General features: G+C 44.9%; 1 protein-coding gene and 1 long non-coding RNA gene across 3 annotated transcripts in view; one reads left to right on the top strand and one right to left on the bottom strand.

Moving 5' to 3' along the window:
• The window catches only part of LOC128881516 (zinc finger protein 395), a 97,401-nt gene that overhangs the window by 54,640 nt on the left and 18,664 nt on the right, over nucleotides 1-24,097 (top strand). For both annotated transcript variants that reach the window (XR_008458096.1, XM_054132635.1), the window contains exon 5: nucleotides 607-678. Coding sequence is in view for 1 of the 2 variants with exons in the window: in XM_054132635.1 (XP_053988610.1) it covers nucleotides 607-678 (72 nt within the window). In the remaining variant the exon portion in view is untranslated. The remainder of the gene's footprint in view (nucleotides 1-606; nucleotides 679-24,097) is intronic.
• Nucleotides 6,754-10,004, bottom strand: LOC128881522 (uncharacterized). Its single transcript, XR_008458097.1, has 3 exons — nucleotides 8,614-10,004; nucleotides 7,862-8,036; nucleotides 6,754-7,629 (listed from the first exon to the last, which is right to left on the bottom strand). It is a non-coding gene; the product is annotated as an uncharacterized LOC128881522 (long non-coding RNA).

Below are 24,097 nucleotides of genomic sequence, written 5' to 3'. Positions count from 1 at the left end.
TACTCAGGTATCGATTACTGGTGTAAGTACTTACTTAACTTCTTTCATAAATTCAAAGATGCGAAAATGGACAATCACGATAAATTCAAGGACCATTAGAATCAAGGATTCTTCAAATTCAGGGACAATTGAATTCTTCTTGTTCCAATCATGCAATAGCAAGTAGTCACCGTGTCGTATATCAGATCAAGTGTTGAGTTCTGTAACAACCATTTATTTATTCAACACTGCTATTAGGTTTCCTTGAGTGGGCCCTCAAGCTTACACCTAGTAATCGCCTAATCCAAACAACTCAACGACGTTTTAGGTCGTCAACTCACGTCGACGCGACTGCATCGCGGACTCCTCGATGCAACCCGTGCCAAGTCCATGGCGGTGACATAACCCGCGGCCGAGCCAAGGATGTAAACACGCGCTCGGTGTTTTTCGGTATTTCGTAAGATGGCTAACAAGTTGAACCTTGGGGTATTATCGCCGTGCGCTAAACTTAGGCGCGCGCTCCGCGGGGCGTAATCGGTCCGACTGGGTCCGAAAATAGCTGAGAGCTGAGCACCACCGACGAAAACGGAAGGCCTGCGCTAACGCACTCCCCTTATGGTTTTTCAGATCCGAGCGAAAGGGAACCGCGACCCCATCGAGAACGGACCCACGAACTGCGCGACCTACGAGAGCGAACAGGTGAGTCGACATTCTACCTTCAGTCGTCACGGACTACTTGAAATAGTTGCACTACTGTGCTGGCCAGTTTGGGGGACGTTTTGGAAGAAGGAGTGGAAAGAGGGGGTTGCTGAGGTTCCATGGTGAACAGTTAGGAGACAGTCTTCAACAACGTAGGATGTTCCAAATTTCTTAAAAACCACTCCACCACTCCCAAGTATCTTACTTCCTCCAACATCGTCCACGATCAGTCCCAGGAAAGTTCATCCCGCGACCCTGACCACAATTACTCGGTCTGAGACTGTAGCCGTAACGAAAACCCTCAACTTTCGAATGCTCATCCTCTAGCGAGGTTTAAATGCCAAGTAGCGTCCCAGGGATCGTCGAGAACATTCGTAACCCAGTTAGCCGAAGGTTCCTCCTACTTTCACCGACCGCGAAGTCTCATTCGGTCTCATTCATCTCCGGTGAACGCGACCTGGTCAAAGTACCGTTGGAATTCTTCGCGCGGGCAGCAACCGGGTGGCTCGTGCAACAGCTTCGAAGCGGGAGTACATAATTTTCGATCCGGCTGCCACTTTCACTTGGAAGCGTGTTGGCCACGCGTACCTGACCCAATTCACCTGAGTCGAAGATATCCGGCGTGGTAGGCGATCAAGGTCGTTCGAGATCCCCTAGCATCTCCTCTGGAGCTCGAGCGTGGCAGAGATCGCGGACTGGGACGATTTATCATTGGACGAGGAGCGGGTTGCAACGATAGCTGCACGTCCGTGCCGTACTGCCGTTCAACGTGGCCGAGTCGTACGACGGCTAGTACAACGGCTATTAATAGGGACCATAGACGCGATGATTTATCATGCGATGAGTTGTGCATCGAGTTGCAACGTCGCTTGTCAGCGGTGCGCTGCCATTCAACACGAGGCGTACAACAGGTTGTTCTGCAACCGTGTAGACTCCTTTACGCGTTCGGTTTCCAATAGGAACAATGGCAACGATTTCTTTTCAGTCGGTTCTTGTACTTGACGATAGGGTGCTTTTTCAAAAAAAAATATGGTTGGAGGTAACAATCAGTCGAGCAGATTTCTTCGATACTTCAAAGCAATCGTTCAAACATTGCTATCAACTGCAGTTGTATTAATATACGGAAAAGAGTTGCGTCTATGGTCCAAGGTTGCATTCACTCGCGTTGAAGCGGTTCTCATGTCGACGCCTGCGAGCTGGACTCTGCACGTACGGAAGGGAAGGGCGGGTGGGAAGTGCAGACACAGCCTCGAATCGTGTAACAAACGTTTCGGTCCTCCAGCATTTTCATTCTTCAGCCCTGATAGCAGAGTACAGTAATTAATCGAAATTCATGTATCAATTTTGCCCACGTTTGCCATCTGTCCTCATATTTCACGCGTATTCCTCTTGCACTGCAGGGAAACACCGGTTGCATCGCGCCTCTTATCTGCTTTCTTTTGTATCCTTATCTCTCGGAACTGTTCACGCATAATCGCTACCAGGAAATAACGTTAATGACGTTGATAGCGTGGCTGCAACATTGACGTTATCGTGACATATTGGACGGCCACGTATGATTTCGTCGAAATTCGTCTGCGCTTGTCACGCAGTGAACAGGAAGCGGAAGACTCTCAAGGTCTGTGGTTGATTTGGATTACATGCTCGATTCGGGCGGGTTTTTGCAGGTTGTCAAGGTCGTTGAGGTTTTCGACCACCTTCTTCGTAACAGTAATTTAGTCGGAACCTAAAACAAATATGTGTTCTTATCGAAGGAAAGTATCCATCCAAGTGGAGCAGTATGGTATTCTTATTATTCATGTGCCGATTTATTCTGTTATAATTCTTATGTCGAGTTGCAACAAAAGCGGCATGTTCGCGTCGTACGCATTGCGCGGCAACCTAACATCCTCCACGTGGCGAGTATTGTTCAAACACTCGTATTAACCATGATTGTACAAATCGTAGTGCACCCACTCGGTCAGTTTCTCATCTGAACTGTGTCATCTAGACTTTGCGTCACCTATGCTTGTAAACATCGTTTCATCCACGCTCCGCGGATCCTGAATCGTGTTAGCCTCCGCGTATTTCTCCATCCTTTGTACGGCAACGCGGTGTTGCAGTGGCGGCTTCGTCAGGGATTAGCTCTATCGTACCTATTAGCGCAGACTGGTCCTCTCTGTTTCAAAACCAGGGGCCAGTTAGCCTGGCGTAAAAATAGACGTATTCTGGCGTGTTTCACAGTCAAGGAAGTGGCCTTGGGCGACCATTTGGGAGCCACGCTACAGTGGACTTCCTCGTGTCTGTCCTTAGTAGTTCTGCGTTGGAAGAAAGGAATGCAGCTTCGTCAGCTAATAGGCGACACTCTTTCTTCTTTAGGAATGTGCATTACAAAGCAAAGGTCAACATTCTGGGCAATGGGGGACCACTCCTCCAGGACTCGGCTATCCCTATTGTGTGTATCTCTTTCCTTGACTCTGTCTCGTACTTGGTTCACCTCACAAATATCTGCATCCTAAGATAAAAAGGATTCGAGATATCGTCGCGTAACATCTCGCATGGTCGTTCTGTCATCCAACAAAAAGGATAAAAGTCTCTCGACGGCCATATGCTTTATGTTTCGCGAGCATATTTCCCCTCTGTTCGTGAAAAAGGCTTATTCTTGGCGTAGCCTTCGATACCGCTCAGCTTTCGGGAGACGCGTGCATTTATGATAGATATACAACGGTCATCGTTAACATTCCATCGCGTTCGTGTGATCGAAAAACGCGAGTTCGTACAGCGATGTTTGCTCCTGTGCGGAGCCTCGTCTCTGTCTAGCCTCTATGCACCGCGCGAGGGGAATACAGTCAAACGAAGGGGACGCGGCGGGGGGGGGGGGGGATGTGTTGCGACTGCGCAGAAGAGACATCGCGACGCACGCCTCCGCATGGACCTAGATCTCGAGCCGCGAGAACCGGCGCCGGCGTTGCACCGTCGTCGCAGTGCACACCACGTGACGTCATCGGTGGCACGTGCCCCTCCCTTTGCCCCCCAGCCGACCTGCGAGCCCACCGAAGTGCAGCGTTGCAGGGGACCGGCGGGGAACCGCGGGGAGCGGTCCTTCGTCGCCACGAGGGGCGGTCGGTGGGTTGGTGCAATCAGCGGGAGGGCCGAGGGGGTGGGGGGGAAGGTAGTAAGGTCACCGTGGCCCTGACTGCACGCGCGCGAAACAATATCCGTGTGCAAGCACGATGTACGCTCGCGCGCGCATTACCGAGGCGAGTAGAGCGTGCGCGTGTGGAAGATTTATTTCTAGTTCCGCGATCCGCTCTTTCCACTATTTTTTACCACGACCATTTTCCATCTGGCCCTCGGGGCAGCCACGAATTCGAAACGCCGGGGAGCCTTGACCATCGTCTTCGATAGAGAGCACTCCACCCACCCCCTCTTTTAGCGAAGATGCATCGTCAGAACGAGGCTGAAGGGACACGCGCGGCGAACGACGAGGTCCCAGAGTAATCGCGATTAAAATCGAGGGTGGGCGAAATTCTTAGGGAGACACGAGATTTCGAGTTTGTTTCTTCTTTTCTAATCCCGTTGGCGGATTGTTAGCCAATCGTCCTTGCTCGAGCATGTCGGCCATAAGCGTCTGACGCACGTGCAGGGCGCGGCTGACTTAATCGCGTCCACCGATAGAACGCTGCATCGTAATCGTTTGTTCATCTTGAGAGATACTGTGGAAACGTGGTGAGATGAGGAAGTGGGTGTAGGCAGAAAATATTTATCTAATTTATGAACTCAATATTCATATTTATTAGAGGCACTTTCTCTACCGCCATCTTGAATGTTTTAAACGTTGAATCCAAGAAGTGACCACCGAAATTATTTCCTTGGTGGAATTCGTGGAATATCGGAAGCACGCTTTAACATCCGATGTCTTCGTTGCACCATCGCTGTTAATGGACTGTTGGGGGCCAAATTAAGCATTCGAGGCCACGGATGGCCTCGCACCCAGGAAATGAGTTTTTATCGCTGTCTAGTCAGGCGCGTTCGGGGCCGTTTTTGCCGTTAACCTTGACGAGAACCGATTCCAAAATTCCGGGAAGAAAATAGTAACCACTGAGTAAGCGCCTACGGTACGCGACATTCACCTTCGATACGTAAGCACACTTAACGTGATATAACAACTGTCAACTCCAAAGGCAAACTCAGACTCTGCAAACAGAAAATGATTGCTCTCAAACTGTTACACTCAGACTTTCCATCGAGACACTAATTACTAGACTGCGGGTTTTATGCATTTATGACACACTCTAACACGGAAAACATACAAAAAATACAACATCACTCACTTAGAATAAATTCTATCAATTAATGTAATAACATTTCGTTGCACATTAGTGTATCTACCTTTTGGCTATATTTAATGCATGTTTCTTATATTCGATTGCATCGTAAATGCATAAATGATGTTTTCGCAGCAAATGAATTCTATATTGTTTTTAAAAAAAAAAATTTTTTTTTTTTAAATTTCTGATAGCGAACGTGTTAATTTTAATCCCTTCAGCCGAGGCTTAATTATCTCGAACCGCAAAGAAAGTAAGAATGTATTCGTTCCGCAAAAAAAAAACTTAAACTAAACTTTACTTTCCAACTAAGTTTAATAATTCCACGTTTGGCCCCGTCCACGCGACGACCTCTATCTTTTTACGACCGCGTGGTATAGTCTGACAAGGCTTCCGACGAAGTTCTTAAAACTTCGTTGTTGCGTTTGCATGGCAATTTGCACTACCACCGGGAATTCTCGTCGATAAAAACCGCTTGGTGAAATTTTTCGGTGTTCGAGTATTCAAGCAGTTCGATCGCTCAAATATTAAAGAAAGACTGGACTCTTTTAATTAATTAAAAGTTCCTGCGAATAAAAGCAACAAAACTTTAACTAAATCCTCATTCTCGCCTAATCTACAGTTTTCCAGTTGACTCAAAAATATGAAATTTCTTTTTTACACTAAACACTAAATACACCGCATCGAGTAGAACAGCTTACACCGTTTCGTTTCGTCGTTACTGGAAAATCTCTGGGAACAGGCATCGCGTTACTTGGCTACCAATCAATTACGTAAATCTACATACCATTTGCGTAATTCGAACAAAAGCAGAATACGTAACGATCCGTGTCGATTTTGTCGACACCAGTCTCCGAGGACAGATCCCCTCAGGGATATAGATCTTCCCAATCCGAGAGTTTCAATCCCTTCGAGCATTTAGTATGTTACACAAATATTTGTCAGTCTCAAGCTTCGTTTCTTATGAAATGAACGTCCAAATATCGAGCTGGATAGAATCTATACTCGGTGACCAGAATTTTTTAACGAGGCTATCCACCGTTGCTAAAAGTTGTTTATCGTGCAAACTAATAACTGGACTATACGTTTCGTGCATTTATGCAAACGGAAGACCTACGCTAAATACATGCATAGTATATGCACCTATGCGAAAATAACGATCCGTGGAATAAACTTGTAGCGAAAAAATTACTAATTTTTCCATTTGTCCTTAGAGTAATACTATCATTTTATTCCACGAAGTCAAGACTCAGGAACAACGATCTGCTCGCGTACTAACCTACATAGATGCGCGAAATTCTCAGCAATTATTTTTGAACAGGCACCAGAGCGATTCGTGGAAATTGGGAAACAGTTTTCAGCGGGTGTTAATCGTCAGACGCGGATGCGGATGTCTCGATTCATTGCCAACGACGTACATACATATGCGTACGTCTCGAGCTCTGGGACGTCGGGTCGTATTGTGACACGTCCGTCTGTCTTACGTAATAACATTGCGTAAACTTGACGTTCACCGTAATGTCTGTCGTACGTATTTCCGTGCGCCCAGCAACAACGCCGACGAGGATCAGCCCCGATGCGCGGTGTGCAATTATGCGTTCTAATTCCTCCTTCTTACCTTTCCTCGTCACGGCGACTGTTCCACAAAATTTGCTATTACGAAACTCCCTGGAAATTGTCGAACTTACAATTTGCCGCGCGTAGAATTACATATTCAAATTGTGCGGGTTTTTTTTTCTCGCGAAGTTTACTTCGGAGTAATCTGGAAACGAATATTAGCTGTATAATCGTCGATAATTAATCGGGTAGGAGTGCTTTAAAATTGTCGCGTGGTTAATAATGAAGCCATCTCGTTAAATTAAACGCTTCATTCACTGGAATGGTCGTGGATTGTATCACCATACAGAAATTCTTTAGAAACAATCGGAATCTATGACGACGTAACTTTTTCCGCGTTGCATTTACTTAGGAGTTAAATAGCGTATTGTTTACGCGATGTCGATTCAGTCGGTGCTTCTTTTCTTTTATAAACCGCGCGTCTAGTCTCTAATTAATTCAGCAGAATACGGTATGGTTACGCAACCTCATAATTAAATCAATTACTCTTGATACGACTAGGAAGAACGCGTTGGGTTAGGTTTAGATAAAGATACATAATACATAACGCATGTATGTTTATATAAAATGTATAATCAGAGATTCTTTGAATCGACTCTGCATCTAACGGTGCGATGTCAATTTATCGTGTTACGCGTGAAACGATTCCATTGCCGACACACGTGCATGATAGGCGTGACATAAATCGGTGGCCATGACACTGACGCTACAGACGTAGGAAACCTTTTCCATCTTCTTTGTTTTGATACTTTCGAGGTACGATAAAGCCATAGTCTCTCTATCGCGCTATTCGATCATCGTTTGAGAATCGAATCACGTAGAGGGTGCCGCATAGCATTCCTAAGCATCATTCAAATTACTTTGGCGCACTATATTCTCGAGTATCGTTCCTGTTCGCCATAATCAGCGAAGAGATTTCGTGTTTAGGTTTCGCCAGATCATTTCGTCTAATAATAATATTACTAATAACGTGATGTCATCTCGACTTATATACGATGCCAATGGTCGAATGTAACGATCGATGGATCTAAAATTAAAACTTTGTTTCAATCCAACTATCGAAGCGAGAACTGTTTCGAGATTTTCGACGTCAATGCGACATTTCACACGGTTGCGACACATCGAATGCCCCGTTCAGAAATAGATTAGTGGAATAGTAGAGTAAAATATGGAATGAATTTGGTCACAACAGCGACATTCTCGCTTAAAAAGTTGTCTCGTTTCTCGTACAACTCCGCGGAACTTGATGGATTACTAACATGCGATTTACGCGTGAAAAACAATCACGGTATTCCTCGAATTAATTTTTCAAGTCTGTTATTATTTCCACCGAGGAGAAAAATAAACAGAATCGTGGCCATTACACGGAGTATTTCTGCGAACGCAAACATGTTTCCAAGATACGTTTAAGAAGGCTCTAGTTTGCGTGATCATCTGAAACGAATGAAACAAACAATTTTTAGTTATTTATTTTTCTGACAAGAAATTATATTAACGAAATCGTTTAAGTTCCTCGAAACCAGGAATTATTTTTATTAAAATATATGAAATATAGTTTTACTAGCTCCTTCTGAGAGCGGATAAATAAAACACTGACGACAGATGAATGGATTTGATGAGAGGAACATGGAAGTTAAATCACTTTGTTTTTTTTTTTTTGGTTTTTTGGTTTTAAATGAATATTTATAGCTGAAAATGAGATTCTTCAATCGAATCGATGTATAACGTGACGAGTATTCAATAGGCGAGCTAACGGCGCAGAAGAATTGCATTTGTAGCTATAAATATTCATTTCAGGAAACGTGATACGAGCTCGTTTTGTTGGTTTCATTGAGATTTAAGTGAACTTTCACACTAGACACAGAGAGTCACGTATGAAGAGTCGTGTAATTATGAAATCAAAGAATAGTAGATATCCCTAAATACTTTCATACATTTAAACTTAAAGAAAAGAATGTCCGAGGGAGACAGAAATTCAATGAGTTTCTCGAAATCCCTAAATACCACAGACCTGCTAAAGTTTTCCACGAGAAAGGGTTGTGGTTTCCCGAATCGCCGAGTTCATGTAAAATCATCCGTAGCTTCCTATAAATAGTACCTCGGTTCGGGACTCACGCGGAATCGATCGCGAATCTCTCGATTTGTCGTTGCCAAGTGATCGTTGCCAACCAGCCACAGAATGCAAACATCGAGAGACAATGCGTGCAAGTTCTTCGGAAGGCCGGGAGATGGATATTCATTAAGCATCTCCTTGGGAAACTAGCCACACCGACCTTGTAAGGTTTGACGCCGCGACTAATGAGCGAGAAGCGGCCCGTGGTCGAGATCGGCCATTGCGAAACTAGTATTTGCCCGGAAGGAACGCGAGCTGCTCCTTGCCCGTGACGTTATTTTCCACAGCCTGTAATTCATTTCAATTTGACGTCCACGTTGTCTCGGGGCTGACTCTAGCGCGAGAAACCCGACGCGTTGCCTCATCGGTGATTGATCGCACGAACATTTCGTTCGGCCGCAGAGGGCTGATCATCCGCTGGTCTATACCACTTAAAACCGACTTTCCTCGCGTCCAGAGCAATTACCGTTGTCCCCATAAGTATTCAACCGTGGTAGAAACGTTTGCCCATGCGATTCAGTCTCTCAGATAGGCGAGCAGAGGCAGGCTTCGACTTTGAGACGGCGTTTAATCGATTAAGAGGAATTCGTATTTCGCGGAGGCGAGGTCTTCTTCTTTGAGGAGGGTCATGGTTGCAGGAGACGTACTGAGAGTCGCTTCTTTAGAATAGATTTTCTCATACATTTTTTTATCGCGAAGGAACATTGCAACTTCTCATCTATCGAGAAATTAGGAAAGTATTAAAATATTAAATAATGATAATAGAAAAAAAGAATTTAAAAAAATGAGAACGAAGTAGGAGAATGTTTTCTATCTTTCTTCAAATTGGAAACCAATCGGGCAAGTTTCATCGCAATCGGACACTCGGTTTATTTAACGTACTCGAGCGAGTGCAAGTCTTTTTAGAATATCCAAGTTTCTTCTGATCGTTAGAACGTTGCCGTTTCGACGAAGTCAATTTTGTATCCGTTAACGAAGGAGAAACATTCGACAATATATCGGTTAGCAAAGATGCAGAAGTGGTTAGCGTACGACAATGCGTTAAATGGCTTCGATATGTGTGATGTAATGGCCATGAATATATAGCAGCGCGCGAGTAGGCAACGATGGCGGCTTTGACGAGTACCTGCGCACTCGTCCAATTCAAATTCAATTCTCGTGGAAAAACAGAGAGCAGGAAAAATGTATCGTTCGATAACTTATCCTCCGATTTTCATCATTTTCACATTTTTTCGTTTTGTTTTTAATGAAACCAGAAAAGCTTGAAGGGTCTACCAATTTTAAACTCAAGCGTCTTAAACTTAAAACGTAAACAATTTTAGTCCTCCTTCTCCTAAAAAATTTTGACGTTCTATTACACCGATTTCACGACGCGCGAATAAGACCGAGAATTCAACTTTCATCGGTCGTTGGTTTCAACGCTAAACTACTAAGTCGGGGGAACACGTTTATGTAAAAAAAAATTGTGTTACAACTTCGCGAGCCAGCGAAACGACTTACACGAGCGAATGCTTAGTGGTAGCGTACTTGATTATTATCATCAACACGTTCGACCAGATGTCTTCCCCCTTGCTGTTTGCGATTTCTCACTGGCATTAAAATTGCACGTTATGCAACCGATTGTGCAAGACTTGCGGAACATGGGATGACGAATCAAATTAATTTTTTGAAAGAACGTAATTACTCGTCTTGTAACTGGACGGGCGAGAGTTTACTCGTCGTAATGGATAGCTTCGAACTGAATTTTTTCGCGACTTTCCCGAAGAATAATGACTCGAAAGATTCTAGTCTGCGTAGAACGATTTAACCGTTATCGCGTACGTTGATGGAAAATAATTTCTTGGAAAGTGTGATCGAGTATAGTAATCGGAAGAACATCGTGTTACTTCATGTTTTTAACGATAAGATAACGCGAAACAATTTGCCCCAGTACAAACGATGTATATTTTCTTCGATACATATAGAAAAATTAACGAAGAGGACCCCGTAGCTATCGGTGTAATCGCCACGTATCTTAAAGGACCGTATTCCCTAAGCGTCACAGCTTCACTCCAAGCCAATGACACTTATAGAGTCATCGACTTTGTTCTCCAGTTGGGAGTCTCCTTCGAAGGGGGATTTCGGTGGAAAATTATCATTCGATTGGCAAACCGCAGCACTCGATGAGGACAAGGTATGATGGACGGTGTCACGGACAGGTGAACGCAACCAGACTACCGAACGAGGCCTCCGAGAATGGGTCTCCGTTTCGCAGGGGGCCCTCGTTAGACGTTTTCTGTCGGCGAGAGAGGAGTCAAGGCCGCACGGTCGCGAATTTCAGTTGGTCGCCGAACATCTGCTCGCAGTGGGGATAAGATACGGTTCTACCGCGATGCGCGACGAGTTGGCCCAGGTCGTGACTGCTCTTTTTTACGCGCGCCGAATTTTACGCGCTAGACAAACCCAGGCCTATACGAGGTCGATCTCTCTTCTAACCACTCTGAAATTACGGGACAATTTTTTGAGAATTTTTAACGCGACCACTGTGTAACATAGAATGGTATAAATTGGTATTTCGAGAATATTAGAAACAGGAGTCGATGCAGTTATTTTCTTAACACGTTGATCTCGACGTCATCCATATATGGGTGACAGTGCTTTTCGCTGAAGAATTAATAAAATCAATTATAAAAGTTTAGTGCCAAAGAAAATGAATTTGAATGGAATACTCGAATTTCGATAAAGTTATAAAAATATTTTTCAACGTCAATTAAGAACACCAACATGCTCAGGCTCGCGTCTACTGTAATCCCCTGCTAAACTCCCTCTGGTCTCGATATCGATTCGTCGAGAGTGAAATCGTCGAGTGCACATCTAGCATAACGAGGGAGCACGATGAAGACCTCGTGTCCCCATCGTGGCCGTTCTTCTTGCGGAATAGTCGGTCCGATAGTAGCGTTTCCACCGCTGAAGCGCAACTCGCACGAGCGCAGGCGCGCGGTATCGACCGTTCGTGGACTCCACCTTGACCTCCAATGGCGAAGGCGGCACCGAACAATTAAAGCTCTTAAGGGCCTTGGCTCGTTGGAATCGATCCGCCTCATTAACGCTGCGATCGTCAGGGGATGAAGCTTTTCCATGCTGCTGAGCTGATTCGCACCTGTCCCGTGAGAGTCATCTCGCTCGTTTGGTCATTCTACAAAGGCTCGTGGCTACGTGGCTTCCCAAGCCTAACACAGGGATAGGCAAAATTTTATTGGATTATTAACCCTTTGCACTCGGAGTCGTATTACATAACTAGCTCTGCCCCGCGATTATCACCCGCGTGAAATACTATTTATTTTATGTCGTTCGCGTTCGACTGACTGTTGTATTCACTAATAAAGTTCGCCTGGACTTACGATATATTCCCCGAAGAGACGTCCGAGTGCAGAGAGTTAAATTACAAACGAAAAGAACTCGTCGGAATTTAGTGTCGAGATGTGGGTTAATTCGCATTGAGAAGTCTTAGGTAGTTTATGTTCCTGTTAGTATGGCTACCTTGTTACCTCGCTACCTCGTGGCTCCCTTGTCCGCACCATGCGTTAGCACCTCCGTTATGTGTAATCGGAAGTTTCTGCGAGACTGTGATCACGTGGTTTGCGTGTGATAGATGACGACAGTGTTCGAGGCAGTAGTCGGTGTACGCGAGCCAAGTTATTCCAGCGATTACGTTCTATTTGAAAAGAAGCCTTCGTGTACATTGCGATTCTGTCAACAGACGACCGCTGGAGTGGGAACATCGCGGAATGTGCAGACCACTTTACGGACAACTTTCTCGGTAGCAATTTCCGACTACCAGAAATTCGAACGAAATGTGTCGCGTGTTTTATTTATTATACAACCGGAGAAGGTACAGTTTCTATTACACGAACTAGCTATTTTTTTTTATTTTTAATTTCGACTACAGTAGAAATTCGAGATCCAGAGAAGATTCCAGGGAACCGTGCTACAATCACCTCGGAAACATTCGCAAACCTTAACGAAAATCCCTGAAACTTTAGAGAAAGCTCCGTTAACATAAAAACGATTCGAACTTGATTTGATTTGACTTGATTCAAGATGAATCTAAAATTGATTAGTCTATGATTCGAACCGTACGATTCGAATCAACTGCGAAGGAAGATAATCCGTCCAAGGGGAACGATGGAATCGTTCGCGGTGCACGATCGCCAAGAGAAAACGCCAGGCGACGGAGTGGAAACGTAAAACTCAGCCGTGACAAACGATCGGTTTGTTGCTTACGCAGCTGATCGCTTCCAACGGCTGATATGTCACGTTTCGCGTCCCAGTGAATCAGCTGACCAGCCAACGAGAGATTTCGCTGGCCAAGCGCGACAACGATTGATCTCTCGACTCGCTGTCAACGGCCTTGCCACGTCTCCGACACACCGGTTCTCCTCGACTTACCGAAGTTGAGCAACTCGCTGGGCGCGGCCTGTCTTAGGACCAGTTTACAGTTACTTCAGCCGCGCGTAGAAGAAACAGCTTGAGCTATCCTCCAACGCTGAAAACAGCCACGGCGGGGAGCTCTTGCGCTGGAATCGCGTGGAAATCGTTCATGGCTACCTCGGGACTCTACTGTTAGGCGAGGTGCTTCCAGGCGTTAGTTAAGGTCCGTTCGGTTACATCTCGATATATGTATATAAGGGAGCCAAGCCTCGCGATTCCGAGGACGATGACTCAGGAAGCAATGAATTCGGAACATCGACACTGTCCTCTCGAAGGGAACCACAAGGTGTCGTAAACGAGATTTTTGAAAACGACACTTTGAATCGTACAGCGCTATACCATGATCGAGTCCATTAGACTAGATCATTGTTTCGAACAAGTGTCTAGGAGAGAAAGTCTTTTCCCTGATAAACTTTCCTCGCTTGGGAATCGTTCCGTGTAAACGTATCTTGATTAACCAACCGACGAATTAACTCGCCAAGCCATCGCACAGACAATTTTCAAACGGGTCATTTCATCGTTCCCAATGATTTGCCTCAATGCCTGACGGATTTCTAAACACCGCTGTTCCAACTGGCAGAAGAGGCCTGTCCAATCGACGAATTAACTCGTCTCGCTCGGTAACCGGCTGAGAAACGAAGAGTTACCGCCGGTAGTTCCTGCGAGTCGTTGCAGGTGCAGCTAACGGTCGCACGTCGTCGCGTGTCGAGCAGGAAATGCAAAGCAATCGTGCGACAAGCGGCGATAAATTTCGCAGAAGCTAGCGGCAGCGCGTAAAAGGGAAAACGCATTTCTGCCGCCTCGGATTGTACTTTCCCCTTTCATAGGAGTAGTACTCCTCTTTCATAAGCCCGTTTCACGGACGAACAAGTACCCGGGGAGATATGCGACTTTCCGACCTGAGATCGATACGAGAGAAAGTTACCTCGATTGCGATCGCGCGCTGTGTTGTCGAAACTGCTTACGTAAAGCGGTCGAACGATGTTTCAGGTTCGATTCGCGGCATTGTCGCGTTAAGCATTCAAAACCAGGCCTCGAGACCAGTGGAACGAGATCAACCGTCGATGCATGCCTCGATGGTGCTCGCTATAATCCTCGATCCTCGATCGCTGATCGACAGTCGCGCGGAATTCGTCGCGCGTCTCTAGGAAATTTGGCTCGCGCGGATGTTGGCAACGCGTGTGGGAAAATTGCTGAATAATTCAGATTTTCTGAATGTCGAACTTGTTTACACGGAAAGGGAAGAAAGTTTGGAATCCAGTCTTTTATTACCTATTGAAACCACTCGACAAATACGCCAAGTGTCGTTGCTCGTCTATGACACGTCCAGGAATGGATGTTACGACGCGCAGTGAAAACGAAAGTCATTAGCACACGGCGATGCACTTTTACTTGTGCTGGCGTTGTCGATAGAAAGTTTAGGCACACGTACATCCTTGAGACTTGAAGCAGCACGGAATGTGGATCATTCGAGACTGTTTTTAATCGTGAACTGTACCATCTTGGACGATACCGACTTTTGAACAACATATACAGGATAAAAAAAAAAAGACTTTTTGATGGCCACGCGTGAAATTTATTCCGAGACGAAGTAGAAAAAACGTGTCCACGAAACAGTTGTCCGTTGATGAACCATGGGCAGCTTTCTAAAATTCGATGACTCTACGAGGAACGTTTCTAGCCTGAGCAAATATATCATCTAATCATGGAACGTACATTAAGATCGAAGTTTCGTCGAGGAATGAGGAATTATAAATGGCGACAATCCAACGAAAGGAGAGTTTAGTGAAATTCAACATAAACAGGATGCGGTCAGAAGTAATGGAAGAAAGATTCGATATGGTCGAAGACGAAAAATATCAAAGAGAAAATCAGTTTTTCAATGAGTTTTTAGGTCTGTCGTTGGTCCAGCATGCAATCGATGGTAATATATTCATAGAAGGAACGTTTGGTATTTCGCGATTAACTTGGAAAGTAGTCCTGCCCTAGGGTAACGTTATCCTCGGACTGTATCCTTTCTCTTCGCTTTGTTCGACCGTGCACTGCAACCGATTGGTTGCCTGTGCCACGACTGGGACCGCTCCCTCTAAAATTTGCGAAAGTGACCTTGATTTCGTTGTCACCGTGCCTGACATGCTTTTTAATGACCGCTGGCCCGGATTCGACTGCCTCCAAAAAACCCTTCCTGGCTTTCTCGGTACCTCGAGAAACGATCCACGCATAATGTCACGGACCATAACAACTCCCATACTAATGGAAGTTGTTAGCTTCGCTGTTGCTTTCTGACCGAGTCTACAGTGCTCCAAAGTTCTTCCTACAGTTATTCGGAGCTTGCTCCAAAATGTTCCCAATAATCTGTTCCAGAGTTATTTCTAGAGCTTTTACAGTCTTTTTAAAGTTGCATCTGAGATCGTACAGAGCTCTAGAGTTCTCTAGAACATTTCGCAGACGGGATCGTTGTAATCAGTAGACTAAACTTGCATTCACGTGCGATCCACGGCAAGGTTTCAAAAATACACACAGACAAGTTCACACGTGCCATCGTGTAAACAGGTCGTAGCAGACGGACGTCCAACGCGGCCAGCCGAATTTTATTTTTCCAAATGCTTTCCTTTCGTTTATCGCGTGGGCGCGAATCCAAACGTCTCTTTTTTTCGCGCGGAGTTCCAAGAATCGTGCAGTGTCTCGATATGATACACCAATATCGGCCTGAACTACAAATTTCCGAAAGAATTCAATCTAACCTTTCCTCCGTAGAATTTGTAACGAATTTAATCGAAAGCTCCGCAATCGAAAATAAAAACAGTAGGGTTCGTTTCGCAACTTAGCGACATCGACGAAATTTTCAGTCGTCGAACCGAGCGTCGCGACCTTAGATTGGATGTTGAACCTTCCTCGTCCGATAGCGGCCACAGACGACGAACGTTCCCGTCCAGTTTGGCAATAACAAGTGAGCCTCCAGATAAGAGCTCGAATAAATATTTCTCAGTTTTGCGCAACCGGTGGCTGGCCTTGAAAAAGCGTCCTTATTCGATACCGCGGCGAACAATCGCCTCGCTTTTGCAAATCAGTGAACGGTAACGACTCGTCGCTTCGTCCGGCTGCGATAACCACCTTAAAAGCGTAATGTATTCGTGCCGGTCGACTACATTTCACGCCGCGTATCGTGGAAGGCACGACAATTTTCATACGTCACCGTGGAGAAGCCTAATGGACGTTGACGAGTCACGCATCTTGTCCGTTGTTCCGCGTCGTGGCAATTAAAAATGAATTACTGTGCGCAACTCGTCACCGAAAACTCCGCGTTTCCTACTGGTAACGGTAATACCAGTTTCGGGTGTTCGTTTCTCCTTGGTAAAAATCGGGTTCAACGCTTGACACCACTGCGTAATTGGATGAAATGTGGCCACGACGACGGGACAATTGGTATCCAATTATTATTATTAGAAGTAGCGGAATTTTTTTGGAATAAATTGAAGACAACAAGTAAAGAATATTTCCGAATTTATTTAGATAATAACCTATCAAACATAAAGACCAAGATATCGATTAATGAATCTTGTTACTTGAAATTGTTATTGTGGGTCGAAAGGTTTTCCGAAATAATCTTTCTATCTTGATTAACTTATATAAATCATGTACATGCCATATCTACTGTGAATGTTGCATGTAAAATATATATCTTTTTTTTTATTATTGAATGTCTTTATTGCGCAAATGTACAAGTACACGCGTATAAAAACAAGTATGTAGCAACGCGCAGCTGTTGACAGTACCTAACCTCAAGATGTGGGTGTCGAGGTATAGTCGCCTGTATCGTACGGGGCATTACTAGTTGGTGTAATATGAAGCAATGGACAGTTTACTTAGCCACGACTTCGTTGCACTTGATATTGCATAAATATTGGACTAAAACCAAAGTGGACTTACAGGAGTCGAAGCACGCGAGTAGGTCAACGAACGTATAATTCTTTGTAAAGCGATTAACGCTATCAATTGTTCTGAATTGAAAAAGTAGCGGGTAAAATGGAAGACAAACGTGTTAGGTAGAATATTTTTAAACCCAAAATTAATATTTTTAATCGTATTTAATTGCCTACGGTTATCGCATGTCTGGCTTCTGTTTTTATCGCAATGGATATCACACAGAGCGATAAAATCGTTCTAGTGGATGCTCTTGTAATTATTTTTAGCAGCGCATCGAAGTCGAAGAAAACAATTTCGATTGTTGTGCGGCAACGAGGTATTCTTCACCTCTCACTCGACCATGTAACCCGAGAAACGCGATGAAAGTGCGACCACGCATTAAATTAGGATAATTAGGAGCATAATTAATCCCAGTTTGAAAGTGGAATCACTTATGCTAACGCGCGTCGTTTCTCATGCACGTGTGAAAAAAGAACGTATGTACGGATGTACCGCTGCTAAAGCTAAAGTAATATCGGCTACTATTAATCAGGTGTTCTTCTCGAATTTGCGGAGGGAAAAGAAATCACACAAGAACAAACAATGTTCCATCGTTAGCAAGTATAAAGACAGGCTGCGATTCAACGCATAAAAGTAATTAAAAAAGTTCACGAGTCCCATTTCACCTTGCTTCCGATTTACAGAAATTTCTGCGATTTATCTTCAATGATAATCGTACTCCAAATTCACCCCTGAAATTGGGCTCGGTTACAACGATACACCCCGTATACGAGCCTGGTTTTTTATCGCGGAAGAACGGACAAGGTAACCGGTCGGTTTTTACTGCCGGTGGAATGTACGTCGAGTCAAAGTCAAAGTCAACGATAAGATGATAAACCTAGGGGAGCGAATGACCGGTAATATGCGTCTTGTGCTCGCGCCTTTATACTATCTCTTGCATTTCGCGCTCATTATCTAGTCTATGCTGGCCCGTTTGGTTGACTAGAACTGACGACACATTCGAACGAAATGTATCACGTTTCAATTGACCACATTTATTTTATTTTAGGAATAAACCTTAGGTCTTTCTCAGGCTTGTACGTAGGATAGTGTTGTGCGAAACAGCTGCCATAGAATTGCAATATAAATGCATACGATTGCAAGAATTTAGATTTAAACGAAAGTCTTATAAACAGGGTAACATGTATTTCATTTAATGCATGTAGACATCGCATGTCTATCAAACATAATTATACTATTCTATCGCATCTTCATATTTATCTTGGTTTTCTATTATTCGAATATAATTCTGTTGGTTCCTATTTTAAATGCAACGATGGAATTTCGTTGAGAACGGTCTGTTTTGACGCTGGCTCGGTGAACTAGCGTCCTCTGTCGTTTCATGTGCACGCCGCTAAAGTCGCTCGACGTAAACAACGCTATCGCGCATGCGCGACTCTCTTCCCTCTCGCGCGCCTTGCTCTTGAGTCGTCGTTCGGTCCTTCTTCTCCCTCCGCATCAGTCTCTGTTCCTCTCTCGGACCAAGCAACTGTCGTTTTACAACAATGTCGGTGGTGGCGCTGACCTTCATAATGGCGGCGATCAAGCCGGTAAATCGAGATTCATCGCATATTCTTTGAATCAAGGACAACTCTCGACGAGTGGTAGAAAATGCTGTTAATTGGGTAAGAACGCATTCCTGCATATTTTTTGTCTCCTCCTCGAGTGTCTTCATCTGTTTAGCGTAGTTTCTCTAGTGACGTTCGATAAATTGAAAACAGTCGAATATCCTGGCGCAGTTTCTTCGTGACTCACGGATGTTCAATGCTTCGCCTCCCTCCTCTCGTATGCTTTGAAACGATTCTCTTTCTCTGTTCCCCGTGTCGTCGACCCCCGTTCTTGCTTGGAAATTGCGCCGAATCGTGCGTTCCAGCATGTTTCTGTGCCCCTACATTTTTCACCGCTTCAATTTCTACGCATTAACGGCCCCTGAACAATGCTAGAATTCACGGCAACACGTACCGCCGCGTATTATCGCGACGATGTTCTAAATGCTGTTTTTTAAATAATGGTGCTCCTTGCCAGCCCCGGGTTAAGATTTTTATAAACACCTGCGGATACTGGGCTCTGTAATATTTTCAAAGGAAAACAAATTTTATTCTAAAACTTTATCTTTATTTCTAATTAGTATTCTTTCTTGTGTAATCCAGATTACAACAATTCGGTTACATTTGATGTAATTACACATGTACATATTTCGTGTACGATACAAACGTTTATACAGTAATTCTGAAATATTAGAAATCTTGTTTGTATTCAACGCCCAGTATTTCGCTACAAGAGATAATTACTAAAAATTAAAGTTGCCTTTACGAGACTAACGGCACCGAAAATAAAAATATTTTCTGCCAGTCGAGACCCTTTGGCCTCTAAAGCCCGCACCTTAATTCGAGCCTGCTTCCTCGAGCGCGACGCTTGGAGTAGCAACATTGAGGCGCAAAACGACGCAGAGGAATTCGTTCGACCAGTTTGCTTCCTGAAAGTTTCGAAAATAAAACGCACGCGGCAAAAAGCAAAGTAACAAAGATCCATGTAGATCGTTAAGGGGGTTTTTTTGATGCGTCATTTCGTTGCTTTACGAGGACGCCCATTACCGTACGTTATCGTTCCGTGGTGCCGTTGTCCTAAAACTTTCTAATCTCCCCGTGGCGCGCACGGCTTCGCCGCGAGATATTACCCCCCATAACAAACCCATGGATTTTTCACTCGCCACCCCGTATACCTCGTGTTCGTGCGTAAAGCATTCGTGTGTTCAGGAGGGTCAACGTCCGACCCTCACCACACGCCACGGATCGACGCGCCAACACACAGAAGCCTGGTTTGTTTTGGTTTCCCGGGCGTTACCCTCGCCTCCCCACTTCTTCCAAGCGAGTCCTCTCTCTTTCTTTCTTCGCTTGTTCGCCTCCTCCGTGCCCGATCCTCTCTTCACCACCTCCTTCGTTCCTGCGCGGCCGATACATCCGACGCTCATGAAAGCTATCGGCGCGTACAGTGACGACGCGATCCCAAAATGGGAATTGACATCGAATTAGCGTGACGTCAAGGAACGTATGCAGATATACGTCGGGATGGACGGTAAACGACGCTACGGCCACGGAATACGGGAAGAGTGGTAGCGTTAACGCGACACTGTGTACGATACACGGCAACATATTTTTCCCATTAAATCGAGGTTAGAGTCACATACCCCGCCGCTTAGATTCGAAAATGGTATCTATATTAACGTGGATTCGAGTAATATTTGACAAATACCATGGAATGATCTATTTGTTTATTCGATTGGAAAATTATCTACAAAATTTTACTTAGTACTTTACGAACCGCAGTTGGGCATATAATTAAATTTAACGATATTCCTTATTTTCATAACACTGGTATTATACAATATTTCATAATTTATATAACGATGGAAGCGTACAGTGCTACATCGGAATAGATAACAAGGTATTGGTTATCGTGGAAAAAAGCCGATTACCAGTCGGTAAAATGTTAACTGAACTTCACTTCTCTCGACAATATCATTACACCGTTTGCTTAGTTGTTCCCTACTTAAAACGAGTTTGTCCCTACGGATAAAACAGCTAGCGGCAAATTATCGACTTCGAGATGTAATGCGCGCATAAGTTACCATCAGGTCGAAAAGGGTTAAAGACACGACGGGGAGTAATGGAAGCAAGATGGCGCGTGCGCGAAAGATCGAAAAAGAAGTCGCGACAGTTGTTTCCGAGGAAACGAGAGCGACGAGTGACGCGAGGAGAAAGCGAGAGCCGCGTGGAAAGCAAGTGGCTGCGGTGCGAGTACATAGTTTGGGATCGATTTTCGAGTCCGTGTCCGTGTCTCGTCGCACTCGTTACGTTCACCTCAACGGTAAATGCTCGATTCGCTGCTATCCCGCTCGGGTGCCAGCAACGTCCTGCGGCGCGGGGCGTGCACGGTAGCGAATGCAAGCGAAGCGGACAAGCATCGTGAAGAGAGACCTTGCTTGGAATTTCCATTCGTAGAGAACGGGTCAGTTCTCGAACGCGGATCATCGCATGCACGGTCTAATTAAAAGCTATTCGAGGACTGCACCCGAAACGTACGCAACACGCGTGACTTCGTTGCAATCCGAGATAGATTCCAGAGGGCGTGCACGCTCTCTTCTGTACGATGGAAAGCATGGAGGGAAGGGAGATGTATAGGACGTTCCATGGAACGATCAAGTGCACCCAAACAAAACCACGTGAGCGCGGCCGAGATGCATTAGCGATAGGCTTGCTTCTCGTATACGATAGAATCTACACTAGTTTATGTTTGTAAGTAAACAACGAACCATCTTGGAACTGTATTTTTGAATTATTCTATCTTATCCTTAAAAGTCCCTTTTGTAAATCTTTCGTACGGCTATAGCCAAGCGTAGAGTGGACGTAGGAGGCCAATGAAATTTTAATCACGCGACAGGCACTGCTTCCATCGAACATCGTGTCGTGAAACGTGCTATATAGAGTGGTCTCGTAAACGAGCCTGGTGCTAGGGTAGATGGCCGACGTCCTCCGATCGGAGTGCACGCGCGTGCATCCCCATCTAGCTATCTATACTACCGGCAACATCGGAGTGCATCGCGCACGATGCACCCACGGACGACTAGCACTCGGCAACCCTGTCCGCTTGCTTACTCATCCCTGTTGGCTCGAGAGAGGAGAGACCGCACGAGATCGTCCTCTCCTTGAGAAGATTTACATCTCTCTTTCTTCTGGTCGCGATGTGTTCCTTTTTTAGAATCTTGCCAATGGAACGGACCGTGACCAATTACATCGGTTGGCGTTGTACCGCGCTCGATGCAACCTGTTAACACAACAGATGGGCACAATGGCGTACTCGCTCATCTATGATTCAACCGAAACTTCGACTCGATGTTTCGTTTCTTTCCGAATGGTGAATAGATCGGAAACCATTGTTCTTTTAATGAATAGCTAGCAGATGTAGATGCGAATAATGTCGATACCTTTATCCGTTGAAATTAGATAATATTAAGTGACAATTGACTCGTCACACTGAGCTGAATTGTCACATGCTTTAAGAAATTTTAAAGATCGACTCGTTCGTTCATTCGTTCATTCGGCCACTTGTTCGTAATAAGAATCGTAGGTTCGAGAACCCATTTTCATAAAATTTCTAGTTTCCTTTTTAAAGAGATTGCTCGACCCAATCGATCGGGCATTTTAGAAAGTTTGCTCGTTTATGCGGGTAGGCGATGCGTTGAACGGGCACGCGCAATATCTCTAGGATTATTAACGCACGTAACCGAATGTGACTGAAAGTCGCTGCGCAAAAGGGGAAAGGGTCGCCGCGCTGACTTCTTCGGTACGAGGCAAAAGCAACGGGCAAGGCAAAGCAAAGGGAGAGCATTGCCTGCCAACCGGCATAGAAGGTCTGTGACCTCGGCAATGCCTATGCTACGCTGTGCACGCCGCTGCCCGCGTGTACCGTTTCAGAGGTGATGTCACGAGCAGAAAGGTCCTTGAGAGAAGCAAACAACTTTTCGTCCAACAACTCTTTTCATAAACAAAATGATAAACGCACAGCTTTTGAATTTTATCTTACATCGTTATCAAATTTTTCATATTATTTCGTAAGCTCGTTTAACGAAGGGTCCAGGCTAATCATTGTTAACCACATAATTTTGTACAATTTTAAATCAACATGTAAGCGAAAGAACATTCATAAAATATGATTACACAGGTAGTGCAGCGGTTATCAGACAAAAAATCTGGCTGTGTGTTCAATGATGTGTTACTGTACGTCAGTGGCAGTGCGAACAATGTTGCTATCAGTTAATCTTCCGCTCGCCGCTACCAGTTCTACGATGTTCTTCGCAGCGATAATATCTTACGTCATATATTTTACTTGCGGATTAGCGAAGAAGTTATTTCATCTCAATTGCATCTGCGCGCATCCATTGTGTACCTGCGGCTTGTTACAGGGGACAATTTACGACGACAATAATTTTATTGTTTAGGCTTTCCTTACACGTGTACCCCGTGGCATACAAGAGCCGGGAGAGTCCTTGAGAGGTTACTTTCATAGAGCTGAGACCACGTTCTCTTATCGCTGGTCGATTCAAGCCCCAAGGTGCATTGTCGAGGTTGCATATCGTTAATTTGTCACTTCAGCGTCTTATTACATTGTTATCCGCCCTGGCTGGATGTTCGAGCCATGCTGATACAAAAGTTTACGTACTATAAAAGAACTTTTATTCTTGTACATGAAAAATTTCGTTTGGATCTATAACGACTCGGTGTAGAGTTGTAGACAAATAGAATAGGCGGCACTTTCGGTGCGATTGCGAATAAACGGAAGCTAGCCTTTCAACGTTCACATTCTTCGAACGTAACGACTCGAAGGGAAAAGTGAAAAGCGTTTTAGGAGAGAGAAAAATGTTTGATTCGGCTGGCAGATTTACGAATTTTTTTGACTAATATTTTAGCTGTCCTTTGATGGGATCTTATGGTCCGTCGGTTAACGCGGCGTAGCGTGAATCGTACGCTCTAGTCGTGTTGGTCCGCTGCGCGAGGGAAAATCGATGCGCGGCAGCCAGCGTGCTCGCTGCGCGCACGTTTCTTTGTTTATATCGGCTGGCACTGGTCGCTGGTGGCACGATCACGTGTTATTGATCCAGGAACGATACGACACTCTCAGACCACGCGGTCGCCGCGATCGTGCTTTTAACGCTTTACGACTCGTCTGGCGCGCGCAACAGACTGCATCGACTTATTTCGCACAGAAGTAAACCCTCTTAAGGGGTAATTCGTTTGTTTACACTGATATTGAGTCCATCTCGTAGATTCGTGTCACTCCCTGTTGCTCTAATTAATATTTGAAACATGTCTGAGAGTTTCATGACCCTGGTCCTCATAGTTTACACTAAGGGTTAAACGTGGAAGTCTCAGAATCATAGCTTTAAACG

Source organism: Hylaeus volcanicus, chromosome 8 (genome assembly GCF_026283585.1).
Source record: "Hylaeus volcanicus isolate JK05 chromosome 8, UHH_iyHylVolc1.0_haploid, whole genome shotgun sequence".
Classification (NCBI taxonomy): domain Eukaryota; kingdom Metazoa; phylum Arthropoda; class Insecta; order Hymenoptera; family Colletidae; genus Hylaeus; species Hylaeus volcanicus.
The sequence above is the reverse complement of the archived record's forward strand: the minus strand, read 5'-3'. Positions and strand labels throughout refer to the sequence as shown.